The following is a 20,934-nucleotide window of genomic DNA, read 5'->3' as shown; positions in this document are numbered from 1 at the left end:
ATTGTCTTTTATGTAATCAAAATAAATAAAATATTAACTTATTTAGCTTAGTGGCAGATCTATGCTCTTTCTGAACATAGAGAACTATTGGGATATGGAGGAGACAGCAGAATGACTGACTGTACTTCAAAATAGGTTCTCTTGCAAAGGGAGAACCTACTACATGTCTTACTTGAAAAATCCTAGCCTGGGAAGGGGATGGAGGATATGGGGAGTAGGTATTTTTTTATATTTAGAACTAAGCTTCTCTTGGAGAGTGAACAAATTTCAGTGCATTTTGAAACATATCTGAAAAATGCCTTCACAGTGTCCTGCCCTTCCTATTAACTGTGGGCCAGATTCTGATACCTGTCACATTGAGTAAGTAGTTCCTGGTGCAGTGGGTAGTTGGTTTATTTCAATGCGACTATTCAAGAGTCAGAGTACTATTGAAAGTGAAAAGGATGACATAATGTGGCATTTAAATTTATTGCTTCCTTTTGTCCTATGCTTCTTGCCATAATGGCAGCTTACAGTCTCTTTTTAATTCTTATATTCAATATAATAATAGTTAGTGTAGTTCATTTTTAAAACAAGATAAAGCGATTCTGAAATTTTAAATGAAAACGCCAGTGTCTTTCAAATCTAAATAAAAATAAAAGGAGTACTTGTGGCACCTTAGAGACTAACCAATTTATTTGAGCATAAGCTTTCGTGAGCTACAGCTCACTTCATCGCATGCTGTAGCTCACAAAAGCTTATGCTCAAATAAATTGGTTAGTCTCTAAGGTGCCACAAGTACTCCTTTTCTTTTTGCGAATACAGACTAACACGGCTGTTACTCTGAAACCTGTAAATAAAAATAGGAACTGATATACTCCTTCCCTCCACTAGAGGGAATCAGAAGTGCTTGAATTGGCTCTTATGCAGAGTGGAAAGCCCTAAGGATTATACCATTGTAAATAGTGATTTAAATGGTGGACTTCACCCTCCATGTAGTGCAATCTCTAACTTTACATAAGCACTGCAGGTGTTTATATAATATGTGAAAAGGGTTAGCCTGTTTTTTTCCTTTTAGTTTTTAAAGGCTAATCTGTCTGTTAATTTATCTAGTATTAGCGATCTAATGTGAAACCATAACTGCAAAGGAGTTAAGGACTGATTTTGTTTCTTCCTTAAACCTATCCCTGTAGTATCCATGGAATTCTGTAAGGCTCTTGTGACAGTCTTCTCTCTGTGCTTCACTTTACGCAAGTCAGAAACTGTCTGGAGATATAACTCCCCTTGACAAATTTCAGTAAACGATTTTCTGCATAAGGATTGCAGAAGAGGGTAAACTAACTAAACGACACATTTCAAAAGTGAGTAGCAAGGCTGCACAACAAACCTGGCACATGCACCTGTTTTAACATGACAAATGGGTGCAAATAAGTCAACTACACTTGAAATTTTGGCTTTAATAATACTTAGGAGGAGATTCACCAGAAACTATTTTTTCCTCTCTACAGTGCAGACATTTATTTGCAAGTTCCTAATTAAGGGCCTGATCCTGCAAACACTTACTCTCAGTGGTAGTGCCTACCACCTTCAGTAAATCCTACTGAAGCTGATTTTTTGGAACTGTTAACAGTAGTAAGCCGTGTGCCAGTAGTGTTTGCATTATTGGGCAAATGTATAAGACCTAATGTACTTTTGATGGGCAAGTATGTAATAATGATAATTAAGAAATCTGTTACATGTGGTATGTTAAACTGGCAGAGCCTTGTTAAAGAATTACATAATGTAATAGAGGGGTGGCCAACCTGAGCCTGAGAAGGAGCCAGAATTTACCAATGAACATTGCCAAAGAGCCACAGTAATATGTCAGCAGCCCCACATCCGTTATCCCACTCCAGCTCCTAGTGCCTCCGTCCTACTTGCAGCCCCACCAATCAGTGCCTCCCCCTCTCCCAACGCCTCCCACCTGCCGCAGTCAGCTGTTTCGCAGTGTACAGGAGGCTCTGGTGGGGAGGGGAGAGGAGCGAGGGCATGGCAGGCTTGGGGGAAGGGGTGGAGTGGTGGCAGGACCTGGGGCAGAGCAGAGGGTTGAGCAGTGAGCACCCCACAGCACATTGGAAAGCTAGCATCTGTAGCTCCAGCCTCAGAGTCAGTGCCTATGCAAATGAAATTGTTCGACATAAAGAATTACTGTAGGGCTGTTTGCAGTACCATTTTAAAGTTTATCCTTTGATTTTATTTTATTTTTATTTATTTTTACAAGCCTCTATTTTCAAGGGTTTAACTGTGCTATAAACTTTTGCCCTGGGAAGAAATGTAGTGACTTAGCCAAAACAGCAAACATTAAAATAAATAAACTTTGCCACCCTTTGAATGCTGAACCAAGTTTGTTCCCAGTGCAAAAGTATATTGCTATTTTAAATCCCTAAAAACAAGAGAATTGCTTGGTAACATTAGAGAAAAACTTAAATGATGTTGCAAAGAGCACTTTGAGAATTGGTCAGATCCATAAAATCTATGGCTGACTCCAAAGTTGTTCTTCAAACACTGCCTGCCTGGATTCCAGGATGAGGTGATGTATGCACCTCAGCATGCAAATATGGAACTTTCTGAATACCAGTGTCTCTTTTGCACACAATCTGCATATCTTGTTGTTGTCCTCACTTACCCATCAGACAATGTAGAAGGAGATGCAGCCTCAACTGATACGCAATTTCTTCTGATGTAGGCAAGAAGCAGGAATGCAGTAACATCTGCTGTCTGTTCCCTCAGAAAAATCTTTGAGGGTTTTTTTTTATGCTCTTAGGGTATTTTTAATGTAGAGTTACACATTGGCAAAAAGAAATCAGTTTTGGCATTACTGGAATGTTTTCCTGAGCATCTCTGAATTCTCCCCCCCACCCCCACAAGTCCCCCTTTTTCTTGATTTGTGATAGCGAAGACCAAGTCCCCTTTGTGATGGCACAAACTCTGACATAGATAAGTACCTTTAGCACTTGTGAAGGAAGAAGTCTGTATCCAGCTAGATATGTCTCTAAGATCAGTTTCTGTGAGGCTTTCTACATATCAATAGCTGTCCTTGCATAAACTCGCCTCTGGCTCTGAATACCTGGAGGAAGATGAGGCTGTAGAAGGCCCATTCTCATATTTTTAGTCTGTGAATGATCCTGTCACTTGAACCACCAGCCTCCCTAACCCAGGATTGCAAGACTTTCCAGAAACTCTTGAGAAGCCTAGCTGAAGTCCCGGACTTGGAGTTGTTTGTAACTTATTACTGAGTAATTCCGTCAGCACCTTTTTTTAACTAAGTGTGTTCTAGAACTTGCAATAGACCTCTTGCTTACCCCTAGATCCATTCCTCACACCTCCTAAAAGAGCTGACCTTTTTTTTAAGGTTCCACAGGAGTATCGCTTTTAATATTCCTTCTGTCTTGGACACTGATGGGAATTTGATTGCATCAGTGTGCGCTAACTTCCCTTCTTACCCACTATTTTGGCGTCTTACAATAGATTATTGATATTAGAGGAAGGAACTGAATGCCAGTTGGGTATCTGTTCACTAATGTGAACTTGAGTGGTGGTAAATGTAGCACCAAAAGACATTACTATCCAAAAAGTTCAGAGGCTGTGCACAATACCTACATTTTGGATCCATGCATGTAATCATGTGGGAGAATCACAGTTATAAGGACAAGTAACTGTTGGTTTGTTTTTTTTTCTTTGGTGCCGCAAGACCACATTAGTTATAGTACCTTAAATGGGATAATGGATGGAAGAATCTCTGTTTCTAAGTGCTTCTAATAGCAGTGTTGGCCAGTCCTGACAGAATAAGCTCCATGTGTGACCTGTCACTTCAGGAGAGGCAGCCAATAGCTTCTCCAGCCCTCGTCGTATACATCTTTGCTACAACTCTGCTCTACTTTCCTTTTAGCCTGTGCAGATTTCCATCTTCACTGATCAGTATTCAAGAATCTCTCCTACGCTGGTGGTCTTGGAGCATGGTTTTAAACAGGAGTATAATCCAAAATGTCATATTCCAGTTTAGTCTTGCTTTCTTTATCTGAATTCTTTCATTTTGATTGAGATCTTTATTTTCTTGCTTTATAATAATAATAAATATGGTTTATTAACCCTAACAGAGGGCTTGGGGTCCTGAAAAATAAAAGTATTAAAATAAATAACCTCTTTAATCCAATTAAGTAACCAGTTGAAGGGAGATCTAGTATTGGAGGGTAACACCTATAACTTTGAAATCTTCATATTCCTGTAAACATTCACAATCCTGGATGATAAATACCTACCAAAAGCATAAATGTAGCTATCAAGTAAAAATGCATTTTACTTTTTCTAACCCCACTCTGAGATTTGACCAGCTAGACTTATTTATCTTTAAAACAAGACAGACAAAAAGAAAAACAGAAGCGATCCCTGCATTTAAAGTTGGAGACACAAAACTATTGAAAAATGTTGGCAATAACATTTAAAGTTTTAAAGTAAACATTTTATTCACATTTAAACTTTTTTATTTTAATGTAAATGATGTCATTTTATTAAAAAACAAAAAGTACTTCCCTCTCCTTTGTTCACCATCAAATCTCCCCACTGCCTCAAAATTACATATTAATAAACCAGAAATGATGTTCTTGCAGTCAACTATATCATATCCATATTGAAAATGTACATCCAATGAGAACACAAATATATTTATAGAGTATATAGGTGTGTCTGATACTTTAAAGATAATATTCTACTTTCTGACAGACAGAGCTGGAAGAATGTCTTTTAAAATTAAAGGAAGAAAGAAGGGCAAGAGTAAAGGCCGATGAACGGATAATGGAGGTAGTTATTGTTTGTTTAATATTAAATATCAGTTCACATTTGCTTTTATAGCTGCATACGTTGTATTACCTAAATGTTTAGTTTGGAGTAACTATCAATGACAATTAGGTGTGCATTAATATATTATATAATGGTCAAGCCAAATTATGTGAACTAATTTTTTAAAAAAATCTGGGGTTTGAATTGCTTAAAAATGATGAGTTCCATTATTTTCCATAGAGGCTCTTCGTACATTGATGAGCCTGGTATATCTAAACACTTTCCAGTTGTGTACTAAGTGACATGACTAACGTCCATCACGTGTTTGTTCTCTCACCATCTCCGCAGGAGGAGAAGTGCATACAAGGGAGTGACTTTTTTGGTAGAATGTTGTTTTTTAATATACATGCTGCTATATGCTAGAGAAGGCAAGGTCAAAGAAATGCATATTTCACTTGGCATTGAAGGTGGTGAGGTTTATGATGGTCTTTAGCTCCTGAGGGAGTTCATTCCACAGACTTGGATTGGCTTCTGAGGATGTTATATCTTCCAGACACATGAGCTTCACCCTTATTATAATGAGTTCCATTGTGGCATAGGAGCATAATTGTTGACCATGGTCTTTATCATGGAGTTTTAGGTGATCTTTTAGATATCCTGGAGCACCTTGAAGATGGGGACAAACACCTTGAACTTGATTTTGTATTCTGTGGGAAGCCAATGTGGAACAGAGGACAGGTTTGATGTCTTCACAGTAGCCTGTATTGCTGAGAGACACACTGCAGCATTCTGTACTAGTTAGTTTCCTAAATACTGCAGGCTTCATGCCCAGGTATATTGCATTGCTGTGGTACCAGATAAGAAAAGGTGTGAATAACTAAGGTCAAAGTAATGTGTGTCATTTACCAGCTTGAGAGAAATGGTGACATTTGTATTTAGTCATGTGTGTTTGCCCTCTTGGTCTCTTACTGCTGGTCCTATTTCAGAGTCTTGAACTCCAGTTTTAGCCCAGCTGCTGTTTCAGTGTGCTTTCAGTGTCTAGCATCCAGGCTACTTCGATTAATCACTCTTAGCAAAAAGTGAACAGTCTTTGATTGCTTGTGATTTATAATAGGCAATCAATTAACTATTTCTCTGTGGAGTTACTAGTAAGAGTCTCTTGGCTAGAGAGTAAGAAGTAAATAGGATTCCTTTAAACAAAACTCAGCTTCAAAGAAACAGAATATATGCGTGGATTTGGGTTCTTATATAGAGTTTAGATTGGTGTTAAATGTTGGGGTTTAAATGTGGCAGTACTCTTCCAAGCTCAATCCATGTGAGTTGCCATGAGGCATCACTCCCAGTACAGGATGCAGATGTCCAAAATATAATTGTGTGTACACTCTAGGCGCCATTGGACAGCTTGAGCTTGGCTGTCCCTCAGTAGGTTTGGAATAATATCTGTGGGCACTGCTGAGCTCCTAGGGCTTGGCTTCTCATTGGTGGGGCGCTTAGATGTCTTGCTGGGCTTTTTTGGCTTGACTCTCCCTTAATGGGGATCAGATGCTCTACTCTGTTAAGTTCCTTGTTTGGGGAGGAAAAAGATAAGTCATGGTACTCTTTCAAACACCACCCGCAGTAGATTGTGCAGATCTGTAAACCCCTCTCCTTACTTGCATGCTTTCATGAACAATGAAATATTTAGGCCATGTCTACACTACCAATTACATTGGCAAAGCTTATGTCGCTTAGGGGTGTGAATAAAACACCCCTCGAGTGACATAGTTTCGCCAGCATAAATGGTAGCATGCACAGTGCTATGTTGTTAGGAGAGCTTCTCCCGCTGACATAGCTACCACTGCTCTTTGGGGATGGTTTAATTATGTCGAGGGTAGAGTTCTCTCCTGTTGGCGTAGAGTGGCTGCATGAGAGATCTTACTGCCGTGCAGCTGCATCAGTACAGCTATGCTTCTTGTAAGGTCCCTAGTGTAGGCATAGCCTTAGAGTTCACATTCTAATCATCTTCAATGTGCATCTGAAGTAAGACCTTACTAAGAAGTATGAGGGGCAGTTCACAGCTTTCAAAGCTATTCCAAATACAGGAGGACAGTGCTACACTGCAGACTTGCTTTTTTTCCTTCAATGAAAGCGAACATTCTCGGTCACAAAAAGGCAGCTGGCGAAAGTGCCACTGTACTCGCCCAATTTGAGATCTGCTTTAGACACTTGTAACACTAAATATAAAGAGAGTACTAACCTTTGCTAAGAGGTGTCTCTTTGTGGATAATGATTACACTTGGTTGTTTAAAGAGTTTCACGGAACACTTTTTTCACCTAAAAGAGCACAGTTTGAAATGCCTTACTTCCTTTTTCAAGGCTTATATCATCCTCAGTGATAACATTAAGTGATACTTATTTTTTTCTCACCCTTTTTTGTAGCTGGAAGTTGAAAATGCCCGGTTAAGGAATCTAAACTTCTCTCTGTCTGAGGTTCTTCATGCACAGTCAGTAACCAACATGATTCTGGAAGATGAAGGTGTTCTGGGCAGCATTGAGACCTCTTTCCAAAAGTTTCATGCTTTTTTAGACCTTCTTAAAGATGCTGGGTAGGTTATTGTAAATCTGAGTATTTTACCTTTTTCTATTAAATCTTCCCCCTTTTCCTGCCCCCTCTTCCTCCTGATAGGGCCTGCCTACCCTTCAGGTATCTAGGAGGATCTTATGGGTCACCTAGACACCTGGAGGGGAGGCATGCACTATCAGGAATAAATAGAAAATAAACTTCCCCCTCTCCAATTTTTTTTTCCTCATTTCACCCAAGCTAAACGAAATCAAGTTTACTTACTTGTCTCTAGGATAGACTTTTAGGATCTCCAACTCCCTCCTCTTTTTCTTTTTCTTAAGAGAAGGAAGTTTCTTCTCCTTCTTTCCAAGCATTCTTTACTGGAGTCGCCTCCAATTCCCAGCAGCTCTGGAAATATGGCTCTCAGAAATCCTAATGCTGAGAGGGGAGTTCCCTGTCTGACTGCACATGGGACCTCTGGTCTCAGACTCTGATTAGAGGCGGCAGTCTGAGTTTGTTTTGTTGAACCTTCTACTGTCTTTCCAAGAACAGTTCCTCTCCCCCATTGGCTTTTGTCTTGTCTCAGAAAATACAGTATGACTTTGCCATGACAACCCTGGAATGGAGAGCATGGCCTGGAGGCTTTCCTCTCCACCCTTAAAAGGTATACACTTACAGGTCTAAATCAAAAAAGAAAAGCGTGGCCACACAAAAGCTATGGCAGAATTAAACGAACAAGTTATATTTTTGGACCTTAAGATTGGCTCTTTAGTGGTCTTGTCTGAGATGAAGAAATAAACACAGGAAAATCTCAATCCAAAAATCTCCAATGAATTTTGTAGGCTAGTTGACTAATTAAAAGTTGACTAATTAGTGGCTTTCGATCATTTTCCCATGTCTTATGAGCAAATATGGCTTTTGTAAGTTCCACTCACACAGCTCTTTCTATCACACAATCCCTGATTCAGCAGTGATAGAGGTAGATTTCCAAATGGCTTCTACTCCAGAAAATATGTCTATTACCTCATGAACACATTGCACTTGGAGAAAGATTGAAGAACTTTTTTCTTCCTGTGCAGATATCACTTCAGACATGTGAACTCTCCAGTTAAGAAGGGACTGTCCATAGATCCCCTAGACCAGGGATTGGCAATCTTTGGCACGCGGCCCATCAGGGAAATCCTCTCATGGGCCATGATGGTTTGTTTACCTGCAGCATCCACAGGTTTGGCCGATCGCAGCTCCCACTGGCCACAGTTTGCCGTTCCAGGCCAATGGGGGCTGCGGGAGGCTGTGTAGGCCGAGGGATGTACTTCATGGGGTCAGTCTTAGTTGGAAATTTTTGTACTCCCCATTGATGAGGGAAATTTCCTACTACTTGCTGCTTTCCATCAGTGCAGAAGTGGTGGATCAGCTTGTAAACACTTTGGAAGGGATAGCAGTGAATAAGTTAAATTAATGGTACTTTTTTTCCTCACTATTGTTTTTCGTGTGTGTGCTTGTATTGCATGTTCCTTTGATGTGTGTGTCGTTTCTGTCATTTAAGAGTAGGATTAATCTGAGACAAGTGAATTATTCTTAGTATGAGTTCTTTGGGAATGAGACTCCTTAAGTCAGAAAGACCTTTGAAATAAAAAATTTTCCTTAGAAAAAAATGTTCAAGAATGACTGTTTTTTCATGTCTTTAAATTAATTTTTATCCTGTCTTGTATACTTAGTCAATGTTAACAGGGATTTTTGTTGGTCATTTGAATTTTTTCCTCTCAGGTCACTATTTTGTATTCTAGAACCACAAGATGTGTGTTGTAATCCTGTCAGTTGATCTGCTTGACAAAAACTGTAAGGTTTTCTTCTCTCTAGGCCAAACTGTGTGATTTTCTTGCTCACATTAAATATTATCTGACTGCATATATAGCCCCATTGATTTCACTGGGACCGGAATTAATAGGGAAACTTAGTTTTATTAACAATGAATAATATCACAATCTGCCTCTCTGGTAGTAGTGGGCAGAAAAGGTAACCCATAAGATACAAGCATCTACCCTTCCTTTCCCAGCAACCCTTCCATCTCTACTGCTTCTTAGCTTCCCAGTTGAAGTTGTCTTAGTTGTAGTGCAAAAGCATGAGGGCAACTCCTGTAGCTTACAGTAGCCATAATTTTTAATTATCCTTGGACTCCCCAGGCTTTAGAAAAGCCTAAAATTAAAAGGGAAAATTCAAACATTTATTTTGCAACAGCTCTCTTCGTTCCTCTGGTACAGGTAACTACTGCTCATTCCGGAAAGATCACATTTTACATACATTTTTTTTTAACAGACTTGGGCAACTTGCTACAATAGCTGGGATAGACCAATCTGATTTTGGTTTGTTGGGCCATCCCCAAATGAATTCTACTGTCAGCAAACCTGCTATTATACAAAAGGAGAAATCCTATGAGGAAGAAAGACAGGAACAAACACAGAATAGCAAAGTAAGTGTCGGGGAGAAAAATCTGAAGAATAATTGTGGTAGTATACTTTTATTTCCTGGTTATTGCCCCACTGTATGTGATATTCATACATTGGTAAAGGACACATGAACATTTCTTAGAGCCTCAGAATCTCCTATATCGTGTAGAGGGGGCATGTGCAAAAGTGTGTGTGTCTAAAATCTGTGTGAATATAAATGTATGACATACTACTGAAGTGTGAAAATCATCCATTAGTAATGCAGGTTATCCCAAACCAGTACAAGTACCACACCTTTGTGGATGTGTCACTATTTACAGAAAATCATTTTAAATGGTGTATTTTTTGTATTTCTTATACTTAAAAGTCAGGTTTTCTTAGCTAGCATGATTCCTGCTGTAGAAGCTTTGGAAAGGGAAGAGAATTACTATGAATACAATTTAGAAATGTCTACAAATTACCTAAATTAGTTTTATATATAGGTGTTACAACTTTAAAATCTGATGTTAGAAACAAGTGCTGCGTGTTCCATGGAAAAGTTGGGAATTTCCCCTTTCAGCAGTATAAAGTTCACATTTCTTGCCCTGATGGGCGGGACGGTTATATTAAATGTTAAACCTGCCATTAATCCTAAGCATCAGGCGAGTATAAATTTGTAATATGGTGCTGACAAGATAAAGCTTAGCAGCATGTTCTGAAAGTTAGCAAACGTTTTTGAGTCTGTTGGACTAAAGGGAAGTGAATTCCAGAGTCGAGCCCTTCAGTAAGAACACCCATTCTAAAGATGTGCAGATCTGGGGGCTGTTAGCTTGAGTGTTCCAGAGGATCTTAACTGCCAGGTTAAAAAATGAGTGGGTATCCAAAACCTTGTCTACCCCAGGAAAATTTGCTATGCTACAATATCATTGTAACCCTCTAACGTGCTTGTAACACGCTTCACATCCACATTAAAAATACTCCAAATGGTTTACAAGCATGCTACCAGCTGCAGGACACTGGAATTATGAGGACTGGTCTACACTCTCTGACTAAATCAAATCAGTTTCAATATTAGTTAAGCTGAACGAGCTTTAAAACTAGTTGGAGTGTTACTGTAGATGAGGATCTTGTTGCTAAAACTGTTATTGTGACTGATTTAGTTGTGGTTCTGGCCTCTGGAGCCTTGTCTATGCTGTCTCCAACTGATTTCAAATCTGGTTTGAATCTTTTTTGAAACTTAACCCATTATAGGAAGGCCTCATTATTTCTCTTCCCCTCCCCACCCCTTCCTAAACTGAACTTTCTGTAAAAAGTAAAGGATATTCTAAAAATGTACTCTCATCCAATTTCATTACGTATGTATTTTACAAAGATGACTGTGTAAAAGTACAGTAAATTAAATTAGTGGCTTCCTAGCTTCATTAAGAAATTTGATTTTGTTTTGAATCTTTTGCTTCAGAATGTTTGTGGAGACATCAAACTTTCTCTTCCTGGCCTCATCCATTCTCAGGTTCTTGTGAATAATACCTGTGCCATTCCCAGAGAAATACAAGAATTTCAGGTCACTGTTCAACAGCAGCAAGACTTATGGGGAGAAACTGAAGCTCAAATGGATAATCAAAGAAAGGAAGAGGAAACATCCAAAAACAGCAGGCCATCATCCTCTGAGAAGAGCGTCAAATTAAGTGAACAGACAAAAGGACATTCTTCGAAGCAATCAGCTATTAGTCAGTGTTCATTCTCTGATTCCAATGTAAATCTGAAAAGTAAGGGTAGCAAAAAATTCAGTGCCACTTCTAGTGAAGACAGCCAAAACCTTTCCTCACAAAAACACATCTACAGAACAAATGAAACTGGAATGGCAAATGTTGCAGCCCAAGGAGATCAAAGTAAACTCCAAACAGCAGATCGTTCTAGAAATGACACAGAAGGATTTGATTCTGAAATACAGGAGAGTATCCATTCCATGAAAAGCATGTGAAATAAGTCAAAAAAAAGTTTTCCACATGTGTAGAATAAAAAATGTCCATAGGTTTTTTTTTTGAGAGAGAAATGTATGTTTTGAAAACTTTCCACGCTCTTTACTGTTTCTGTTTCATATAACCGTAATCTTTTCTCATTACACAGTTTTTAGCAAAACCAAATGATACATCCTCAGAATGGTACCCTTCAATGTTGTCTGAGTTTAGAAAGGCTCTGATGTGATGCAGAAGGGGGTTTGATTTTCTGTGCAGTACAAATGAATATAGATTTATTAAATAATAAAGTTTTAAACAAATAAAATGAGACAGTACTAATTATGATTTGCATTTTCAGTTGATCATATTTAAAACCATTGTTTAGTTGTAATTACATATCCATTGGTGCCGAAGACAGTAGGGTATATGCTCCCTTCATTGTTTATGCATAGTTCCCATTATTATTGGGAAAATCAAGGGTGAGTCTAAATCCCTTGCTAGTCAACATTGTTTATTAAAGTATGTTCTTGTTTCATAGTTATAGACGATAGTGGTTTTGTATATCTTTGACAGTAACACGTGAATTGAAATTACAGTAATTTTATTTAAGTGATTTTGTTTTCATCTTTTTTTATTATAGAATGTAAGCCATAACTCTTACTGGCTCAATTGAAAATTTCAAGCATTTTTGTTGTTTTCAGACAGTGGAGTGTATCTCTATTTAATCAGCCTATATTAGGTATGGAGATTCTGTTTTTTTGTATTGAGACAGTTATTGATTGCATTCAATCACTAGCATGTCCCATTTGAAATTTAGTTTGAGATGATGGTGATTCTGAAATAGTGAAACCAATTTGATTTGGCTTCATAGAAATGGCTAAGAGGTTTAGTATTGGGATCATTTCCTGCTTGCTGGTTCAAGACTAGCTAGTGAAGTCATTACTATCAAATGGCTGTTAAATGGTCTTTTTAAATGAATTAATTGTGTTGGTCCAGTTCTTAGTGGACAAGTGCCCTTATCACAAAAATTCATATTGTATCTAATATGTCCTCTTATTGGTAATCTTAGCAGTGATGCCAATGACAGAACGAACATAGAGCCTGAAAAATCAGATTTTGGTGCTGCTGAGAGTAACAAAAATACCTAGGAACATAGAACTACCTCCTTTCCCTAGCGGACCTTCCAGAACAGCATTGAGGCACTCTGGTTCGGGCAGTCCATTTAATGAAGAAATATGAAATGTCAGTGATTATGAAAGATTGGCATCCCTAGAGACTGAAGTTCCTTGAATTTAAAAGAACAACAAAATTGAACCTGTTTTCCAGCAAAATTGTTCAACCGTATCATATGGGGAACTGCTTCGAGTGGAAAATGTTTTATCCCACACAAATGGAAAAATATTGAATGAATATGGAAGTCTGGATGAAACTTTTTCCTTTCACAGCAGAAATCATGAGCTTGTTCTCCTAATGGTGAGAAATAAGATACTGCTCTGTAAGCCAGGAAAATTCCTTATTTTTCAATGAAAAACCCATTATGTATCTTGTGGATGATATCTAGCTTTCTAGTTAATGAAAAATATGTAGCATGTTGTTGAAGCAATGGTTTCCTTAACATTTTTTAGTTTTAAACTATCTGTAGCAATTAACCTTATACTTCTAATTTCTCTGTACCTTCTCTGAGTATGAAACATATAAAACAAAATTACTAATTCATGATTTTGTTCTAGGCTTAGATCAACTGCATAATATTGAAATGAACACTTTTTTTATTTTATTTATTTAAATTTTAAATAAACTTCTGCAGATACTGAATGGACTGAAAAAAGTCTACTTGATCTCTCTCTCCCTCTCTCTCTGGACTTTCCTCTTGAATTATTTCTGCCTAATATTCTTGATCGATTTGTGGGAGATGAATCCAGAAAAATACTTTAAATAGAAACATAAATGTAAATATTTTTAAAATAAAGTTTGTAAAGAATAAAACATCCTTGTTCTTTTGTCATGAGGTTTCTAGTGGAAAAAGTGTGGGCTTGTGAATATTAGAATGGACTCCTCTGAGATCATCTAGCTATTCCACCTTCAGGGGACCTCTTGTACACATAATGAACAGCAACTGCTTTATAACCAGAACCATCTGTAATATGTCTCTCCTAAAGAGAGAATATGAGCGAACCAAGACGGCTGCTAACTGAAAGAAGTGAAGTGTCCAAAGTATTATTTTTAATTACTCTGTCTTCAGTTATTGACAAAAAGGAATAATGGTTGTAATGAAGAGAGATCGAGGCAACTTATGAATTGAAGTGTGGCTGTTTTCAAGATTATAAAACAAGCAATTATTTTCAAAAGTTGGAAATTTTTCTGTGGAAAATTGAACTTTTTTTCTTTTTGAACAATGTGCATGCATCTGATAGCTCAGCTGTTCATATTTTTAAAAGAATTCACTCTTCAAGAGTTGGAAGTGATGCTGTTAGTCCCCCAAAACCATAGGGATTAGTGAATTATGCACAAGGCTGGGAGAAAGGAGGTACTAAAATCTATTTCCACCTTCCACTAACTTTGCTTATTATTGCACATTTAAATAGCACTTTTACAGTCGTCATTTAATTATGCAGTAGGTTGATTTCACTGACTGATTATCAGAGGTTATGGAAAAGGTCACAGAACAAGGTTTAGCACCACAAGTTTAGCACCACAAGATCACCAGGGCTCTCAAGCAAATACCTTTCCCTGTTGTTGACAGGGGCAAGTGACTGTATCAACACAGGATAAATAATGAAGTTTCAACAAGACTATAGTGTGGAGAAAGCAGCTGGTCCTTGACCTATGGATTAAAACCTTTACAGAAGAATTGGGCTATAGCTGGCTTCTCTAAGCGGTCACATATCCCTAAGAAAAGGTCATGCACAAGGTTATGGTTAGACTGAGACAGATGTCTTTGAGTGACAGCAGGTTCTTAAACATGCTTTGTAGCAGGTAATAAGCAGTATATGACAAAACTATAATTTTATCAGATTGTTTAGACCCTGAGTAATACTTGTATACAGAAAATTAACTATTTGAAAATATTATCTAATAATTTCATACTGATGTGTCTACTTCAGTTAATCAAAAGTGACCTGTGGTAGTTGATTTATTGAAGAAAAACTCATATGTCATTGAAGAGAACGTTGTCCTGTTTCTCTGGCATACACCAGATAGTGGTATGAGAGACGTGGTAACTAGGTAAAGAAAAGCTACATGCTTGCTTCCAAGAGATGCCACAACTTTTGGCATACAGAGAGTACTGGGACAAAATGCGCATCAGGTAACAGGATGTGGTACTAGCTGTGTCTCGGTTACATTTATTATTTTTCTTTCAATTCAGAGCAATAAAACACTTTTGTATAAACTGTCTGCACACCTTGCCAATTCAAAATACAAAAACAAACAAAACACAAATGTCAATCAGCTTGCTCCATTGGAACAGGTCTAAATACCAATACCACCTAGTATGTAGGGAGAACTGAGATGCTGACCAAACTCTCCTCAAAGGCCAGTTGAAACAAATGGGTCCTTCACCATGCTCTTAAAGTCAGCAGGTGTAGGCTATATTGGAGTAGGAGGATGTTCCAGACATCCTGATATCCTTAGTGTGATCTTGGCAACAAGCCCCTTCTCCTATCAATGGGAATTTAGAATCAGCTCTTCCACTGACTGCACTTGTAGCAGTATATAAAGAGGTGAGGTGGTCTTAGGTAGGCTAGTACTAGCATGTTAAGGGTTTGATAGATCAAAGATGGCACCTTTAAATCTATCCAGAAGTTCACAGGTCCTAGGTGTCGTGCTCTTTATAGCATACCCCATTTATCTAGTGGATGGCTGCTTTTGCACCACTGCCAGCTTCCAAATCTAACATGTAGCCCCACTTAGGCCTGATCTACACTAGGAAATTAGGTGGTTAGAACAGGGATGTGAAAAATCCACACCCTTGAATGATATCATTAAACTGACCTAACCCCTGGTATACCCCTTACCACCCTAGATCAACAGAAGAATTCTGGTAACCTAGCTACTGCCTTTTGGGGAGGTGGAGTACCGATGCTGACAGAAGAAGCCCTCCCATCAGCATAGTGTCTTCAATGAAGCACTATCGTGGTGTAGATGCAGCATTTTAAGTGTAGGCAAGCCCTCAGAATGCATTGCAATAGTTGAATCTTGATGTGATAAAAGCATTTGACTGCATATCCTGATTTTCTTTCTCAGTCATTGAGAAACATCAGCAGGATCAATGATCTTACAGAATATGAAACAGATATGTAGAAATATCTGCATACACATGACTCTACAAAAAGAAAAGGAGTACAAATAAATTTTTTTAGTCTCTAAGGTGCCACAAGTACTCCTTTTCTCTTTGCGAATACAGACTAACACGGCTGCTACTCTGAAATATGACTCTACAGTTAGCGAGAAAGACTTGGGGCATGTCTCCACTGGCAGAGTTACAGCACCGCTCAGAGGGCGCTGAAGGGAAACCACTGTTGTATGTTCACACTGTCAGCTGCCTGCACAATATCGTGTTCACACTTGTGGCACTTGCAGCAGTATTCGGAGCGGTGCACTCTGGGCAGCTATCCCACAGAGCACCTCTTTCTCTTCTGCCGCTAAGACTTGTGGGAAGGCGGAGGAGGGTTGCGGGGAATCCTGGGTCCTGTCCCAATGACCCGTAATGCATTGCTTTGCATCCCAGCAATCTGTGTGCTTCCATCCGCATTTGGCGCCATCTTTCAATGGTTTCCGTACTGCACACCCTGCCTCTTCAGGCTGCAGGAATGGATCCCGAACGGTTGACCTGTATGCTGCTCTCTCTGACCGACACATCATGAGTGGCAGTGGAGTTATTCCTTAAACTACAAAGGCAAGAGGAGTGAGACATTGATCTCGCCACGCCTAGTAGCTATGACACGAGATTACTTGTGGCATTCCTGGAGGTGCTGACCACAGTGGAACACCACTTTTGGGCTTGGGGAACAAGCACTGAGTGGTGGCATTACATAGTGATGCACATCTGGGATGACAAGCAGTGGCTGCAGGACTTCTGCATGAGGAAAACCACAATCATGGGTCTGTGTGATGAGCTTGCCCCAGCCCTGCGGTGCAAGGACACAAGAATGAGAGCTTCCCTGCCGTTGGAGAAGCACGTGGCGATTGCACTGTAGAAGCTGGCTACTCCAGACTGCTATCAATTGGTGGTTGTTAACCAGTTTGGAGTGGGAAAGTCAACCGTTGGACTAGTATTGACGAAAGTGTGCAGGGCCATTAATCGCATCCTGCTCTGAAAGACCGTGACTCTGGGCAACGTGTATGACATTATAGATGGCTTTGCACAAATGGGCTTCCCTAACTGCGGAGGGTCAATAGATGGCACACATATTCCAATTCTGGCACCAGACCACCTAGCCACTGAGTACCTTAATTGCAAGAGGTATTTCTCAGTGGTTCTCCAGGTGCTTGTTGATCACCGTGGGTGTTTCACAGACATTAACACAGGCTGGTCCAGAAAGGTGTATGACGAACGCATCTTTTGGAACGCTGGCCTGTTCAGGAAGCTGCAAGTAGGGACTTTCTTCCTGGACCAGAAGATCACCGTAGGGGAAGTCGAAATGCCCATTGTGATCTTGGGAGACCCTGCCTACTCCTTAATGCCGTGGCTTATGAAGCCATATACTGGGCAACTTGAATGCAGCAAGGAGCTGTTCAACAACAGGCTGAGCACATGCAGAATGACTGTTGAGTGTGCTTTTGGCCGTTTGAAAGCCCGCTGGTGCTGCCTCTATGGGAAGCTGGACCTGGCTGATGACCATATTCCTGTGCTTATAGCCGCGTGCTGTATGCTCCATAATATTTGGGAAGGGTGAAAGCTTCACTCAGGGCTAGACCGCAGAGGCTCAGCACCTGGAGGCTGAGTTTGAACAGCCAGAGACCAGGGCTATTAGAGGGGCACAGCGTGGGGCCATAAGGATCAGGGATGCCTTGAAGCAGCAATTTGGAGCTGAAAGCCACTAATATTTGTTGATATGCTCTGGAGTGCAGTGCTTGTAATGCTAGGAGGTGATTGGTGCACATGATGCAATATATGGATTTAACATAATTGTATGTTGCTTTGCAGGGTTCTTTTTGCATTCAATTGATAGAATAAAGATTGCTTTCAAACCAACACCATTCTTTTATTAAAAGACAACAACCGGAGGCGTGAGTCAAACAACAAAAACCAGCAGCAGTGAGGGTGAAGGGAAGGGCTGAGGAGGAGGAGGAGGAGGGGTACCAGGATGGCTAAAGATTTGTGTATGTCCAGGGATCATATCCAATCTTCTTTGGAGTACAGTGCAGCAAGTACTGTACTTCAGCAGGGTCAAACTGCAGAGGGATGGGTGTTGAGTGCGGTGAGTAGCGAGAGTCCACGGTTCTGGACTGTGAGGGGGAGGAGTGGAATGCCGCGGGTATAGACTGGAGCCAGGAGGTTGATAAGAGTGTGTTGGCAGTGTCTCTGGGAGGCACATGGGAAAGAGTTTTGCAACAGTGACTGCTGGGGGGGTGGGCGTGGAGCTGCTTGGTTTGAAGAGCTACTATCTCCTGGAGCCTGTCTGCTTAACCTTTAAGAGCTGATCTGTGGCTTCATTCTGGCGTGCTGCATTCCCCTTTCGGTCCCTCTTCTCGCTGTCCCGCCACTCTTCCATTCCTGTTTCTTGGCAGCGGAGTGCATCATAACATCACACACACAGTCCTCCTTGGTTCTTCTTGACCGCTTTCTAATTCTGCACAGCCATTCAGCTGCTGATAACAAAGAGGGAGGGTGGGCTCCCATGGTCATCTCCGTGAAGTTTAAACACAACATTTTACAGAAGCAGTATTTGCAGCACACACAACACGGATTCAGTGATTTAAAACCCCGCCAGTACACTCACACCTGTCACTAACTGGCTGACCCCAGGCAAGCACACATGAGCCACAAGACCCTCAAAATGGTGAGTAGCTGCAGGGGCAGGGTAAATCACTCTTCCCGGACCCTGCTGTACACTGGGCACGTGGCTCTTGGGGAGAGCCAGCACTGTAGAGGGGGCCTGATAATCATTCCTATCCCCACACTTTCCACAGGATGTGATCATTATGAAAGATATCTCGCTGCTGAGGGTGAGCAGGGAATCAAGGGCAGGTCTTCTCCAAAACTGCGGCTTCTGCCCTGGCCCCTATGCGGCTCGCCTGTGTGCAGCAATGCTCTCCCCGCCCTTCCGCGCCCCCCTCCCCCTGTGACAGCACAGTGGCGCAGGAAAGTTACAGTTAATGAGGCAAGAAACAAAGCAGCTGTTGAAAAACCTGTGGCGAGAGTTTCCTGGAGATCTCTGAGGGAGATTCCCATGAAGTGAGGGAGTCAATCAACAGCCTGTTCCGCTGCTCAGAGTAGGCATGAGGTGGGAGACGAGCCAGCTTTCTGCAACCCTCCTGCCCCCAACAACTCGCTTCAACGATTGCCAAAATCAGATCCACTTACCAGGGGCCTCTTCTCCTGTTTGCGCTCTGCCAAGATCCAACTGCTGTGACTGGCTAGCCTCCTCCGGGGTAGAAAAGAGCTCCTGGCTACATGCATCTCTAACCTCTGAGTCGTCCTCTGCCTCTGGGTCCCCCTCTTCCCCCCCACCCCTCCAAGATTTCCTCCTCCTGGCTCGGTCCACTCTCGACTGGCACACAAGCCACCGAAGTATCCACAGTGGCCTTCTCAGTGGAGGTGCGGTTGTCGCCGAGTATCGCATCCAGCTCTTTGTAGAACCAGCAGCTCGTGGGTGCAGTACTGGAGCAGCAATTTGCCTCCCGCGCCTTGTGATAGCCATTCCGCAGCTACTCCACTTTGACCCTACACTGCAAGGTGTCCTGGTCATGGCCCCTGTCTGTCATGCACCGTGAAATCTGTCCGTAGGTATCATGATTCCTACTGCTGGAGCACAGCTGGGACTAGACAGCCTCCTCTCCCCAAGTGCTGATGAGGTCCAGCAGCTTGGCATTACTCCAAGCAGGGGATCGCCTGGTGCATGGAGCAGGCCTGGCCACCTGGAAAGATGTGCTGAGACCACTGCACACATCACCGAGCAAACAGGAAGAGGACTTCCAAAATTCCAAAGGAATTTATGGGGTGGGGCTGACGGTTGGTCACCTGAGGACAGGGCAGTAGAGTTCAAACCTATAATAAGATAAGAGAGGTGAGAACAGGTACTGCGGGACACCTCCCAGAGGCCAGTCGCAGCTTTGTAATCCAGCAGGTTGTCTACACTGGCACTGCAGGGCTGTAGCCTTGGCGCAGAAAGCTGTATGCCGCTCGTTGGGGTGGTTTTTTTAAAGCACTACAACTGCGCAGTTTCTGCATGCTAAGTGGCTTGGCGGTGTGTACACCTTGGGAGTTACAGCACAGAAAGCTGCTTTACTGCGCAGAAACTTGCTAGCGTAGACAGGGCCTTACTTTAAATCTTCCCAGTAGCATTTTGTCCCATTGGGCAAAATAGTATAAAACCTCCCTCCAAATCTTACAATATCTAAATTCTGTTGCTAAATGTGCTATTACACAGTTCGTTACAATATGTCATCTATATACATTTTTATAATTCTTTACAAAAAAAAATTAAATAAAAATACTTGCTATCTATCTTGAAAGGCCAAGGGAATTCTCCTGCCACTTTTCCCATATGATGAGAAACTCCTAAACAATCAGCTTAGGAAGTACACATATGTGATAGGCTGGTAGAGGTTCTGGCCCAAGGTGTCTCTTAGTTTATTACTTTATCTCCTGGTTCAATTAAGGGTGTGATTCCTCCCTGCCCCCTCATGTTGGTATTACTGCAGCAAAAACATTAATTGCAAAGATTATTGCTTCACAGTAAAATGCATCTTCACTGAGACTCTGGAGTCTAAGAGCTGTATAGTGGTGGAGAAAATTACAATTTAAAAATGGTATTTAGAGCTGGGGAACTAAGCTTTTGATTCACTTAACTGCACTATAAGATCTCATTGTGAGGTACCAAAGGTATTGTGTATATGTGTATCTATAACCTAGCGGCACAAATACCCTAGCCTATATCTTACAGTAAGTATTTTGGTGTCTTCTTTTAAAGTACTTTGTACGTTGTGTCAAAGATCATTAAAACCAAATTGACTAAAAATTCTTACAACCTTGACCTCTTTCAAAGGT

General features: G+C 40.9%; 1 protein-coding gene across 12 annotated transcripts in view; it reads left to right on the top strand.

The window, feature by feature from the left end:
- CEP78 (centrosomal protein 78) overlaps positions 1 to 13,698 on the top strand; it is a 51,672-nt gene extending 37,974 nt beyond the window's left edge. For 10 of the 12 annotated variants that reach the window (XM_043547150.1, XM_043547153.1, XM_037901806.2 and 7 more), the window contains 4 exons: positions 4,738 to 4,815; positions 7,213 to 7,379; positions 9,653 to 9,806; positions 11,222 to 13,698. In XM_043547150.1, coding sequence (XP_043403085.1) covers positions 4,738 to 4,815; positions 7,213 to 7,379; positions 9,653 to 9,806; positions 11,222 to 11,743 — 921 coding nt within the window. In that variant the 3' untranslated portion in view covers positions 11,744 to 13,698. The remainder of the gene's footprint in view (positions 1 to 4,737; positions 4,816 to 7,212; positions 7,380 to 9,652; positions 9,807 to 11,221) is intronic. The other 2 variants (XM_043547158.1, XM_043547157.1) reach the window with 1 other exon arrangement.
- The last annotated feature ends 7,236 nt before the right edge of the window (positions 13,699 to 20,934 follow it).

The sequence above is a fragment of the Chelonia mydas genome, chromosome 5 (assembly GCF_015237465.2).
Source record: "Chelonia mydas isolate rCheMyd1 chromosome 5, rCheMyd1.pri.v2, whole genome shotgun sequence".
Classification (NCBI taxonomy): Eukaryota; Metazoa; Chordata; order Testudines; family Cheloniidae; genus Chelonia; species Chelonia mydas.
Note: the sequence above shows the minus strand (reverse complement) of the source record. Positions and strands in the feature narration are given on the sequence as shown.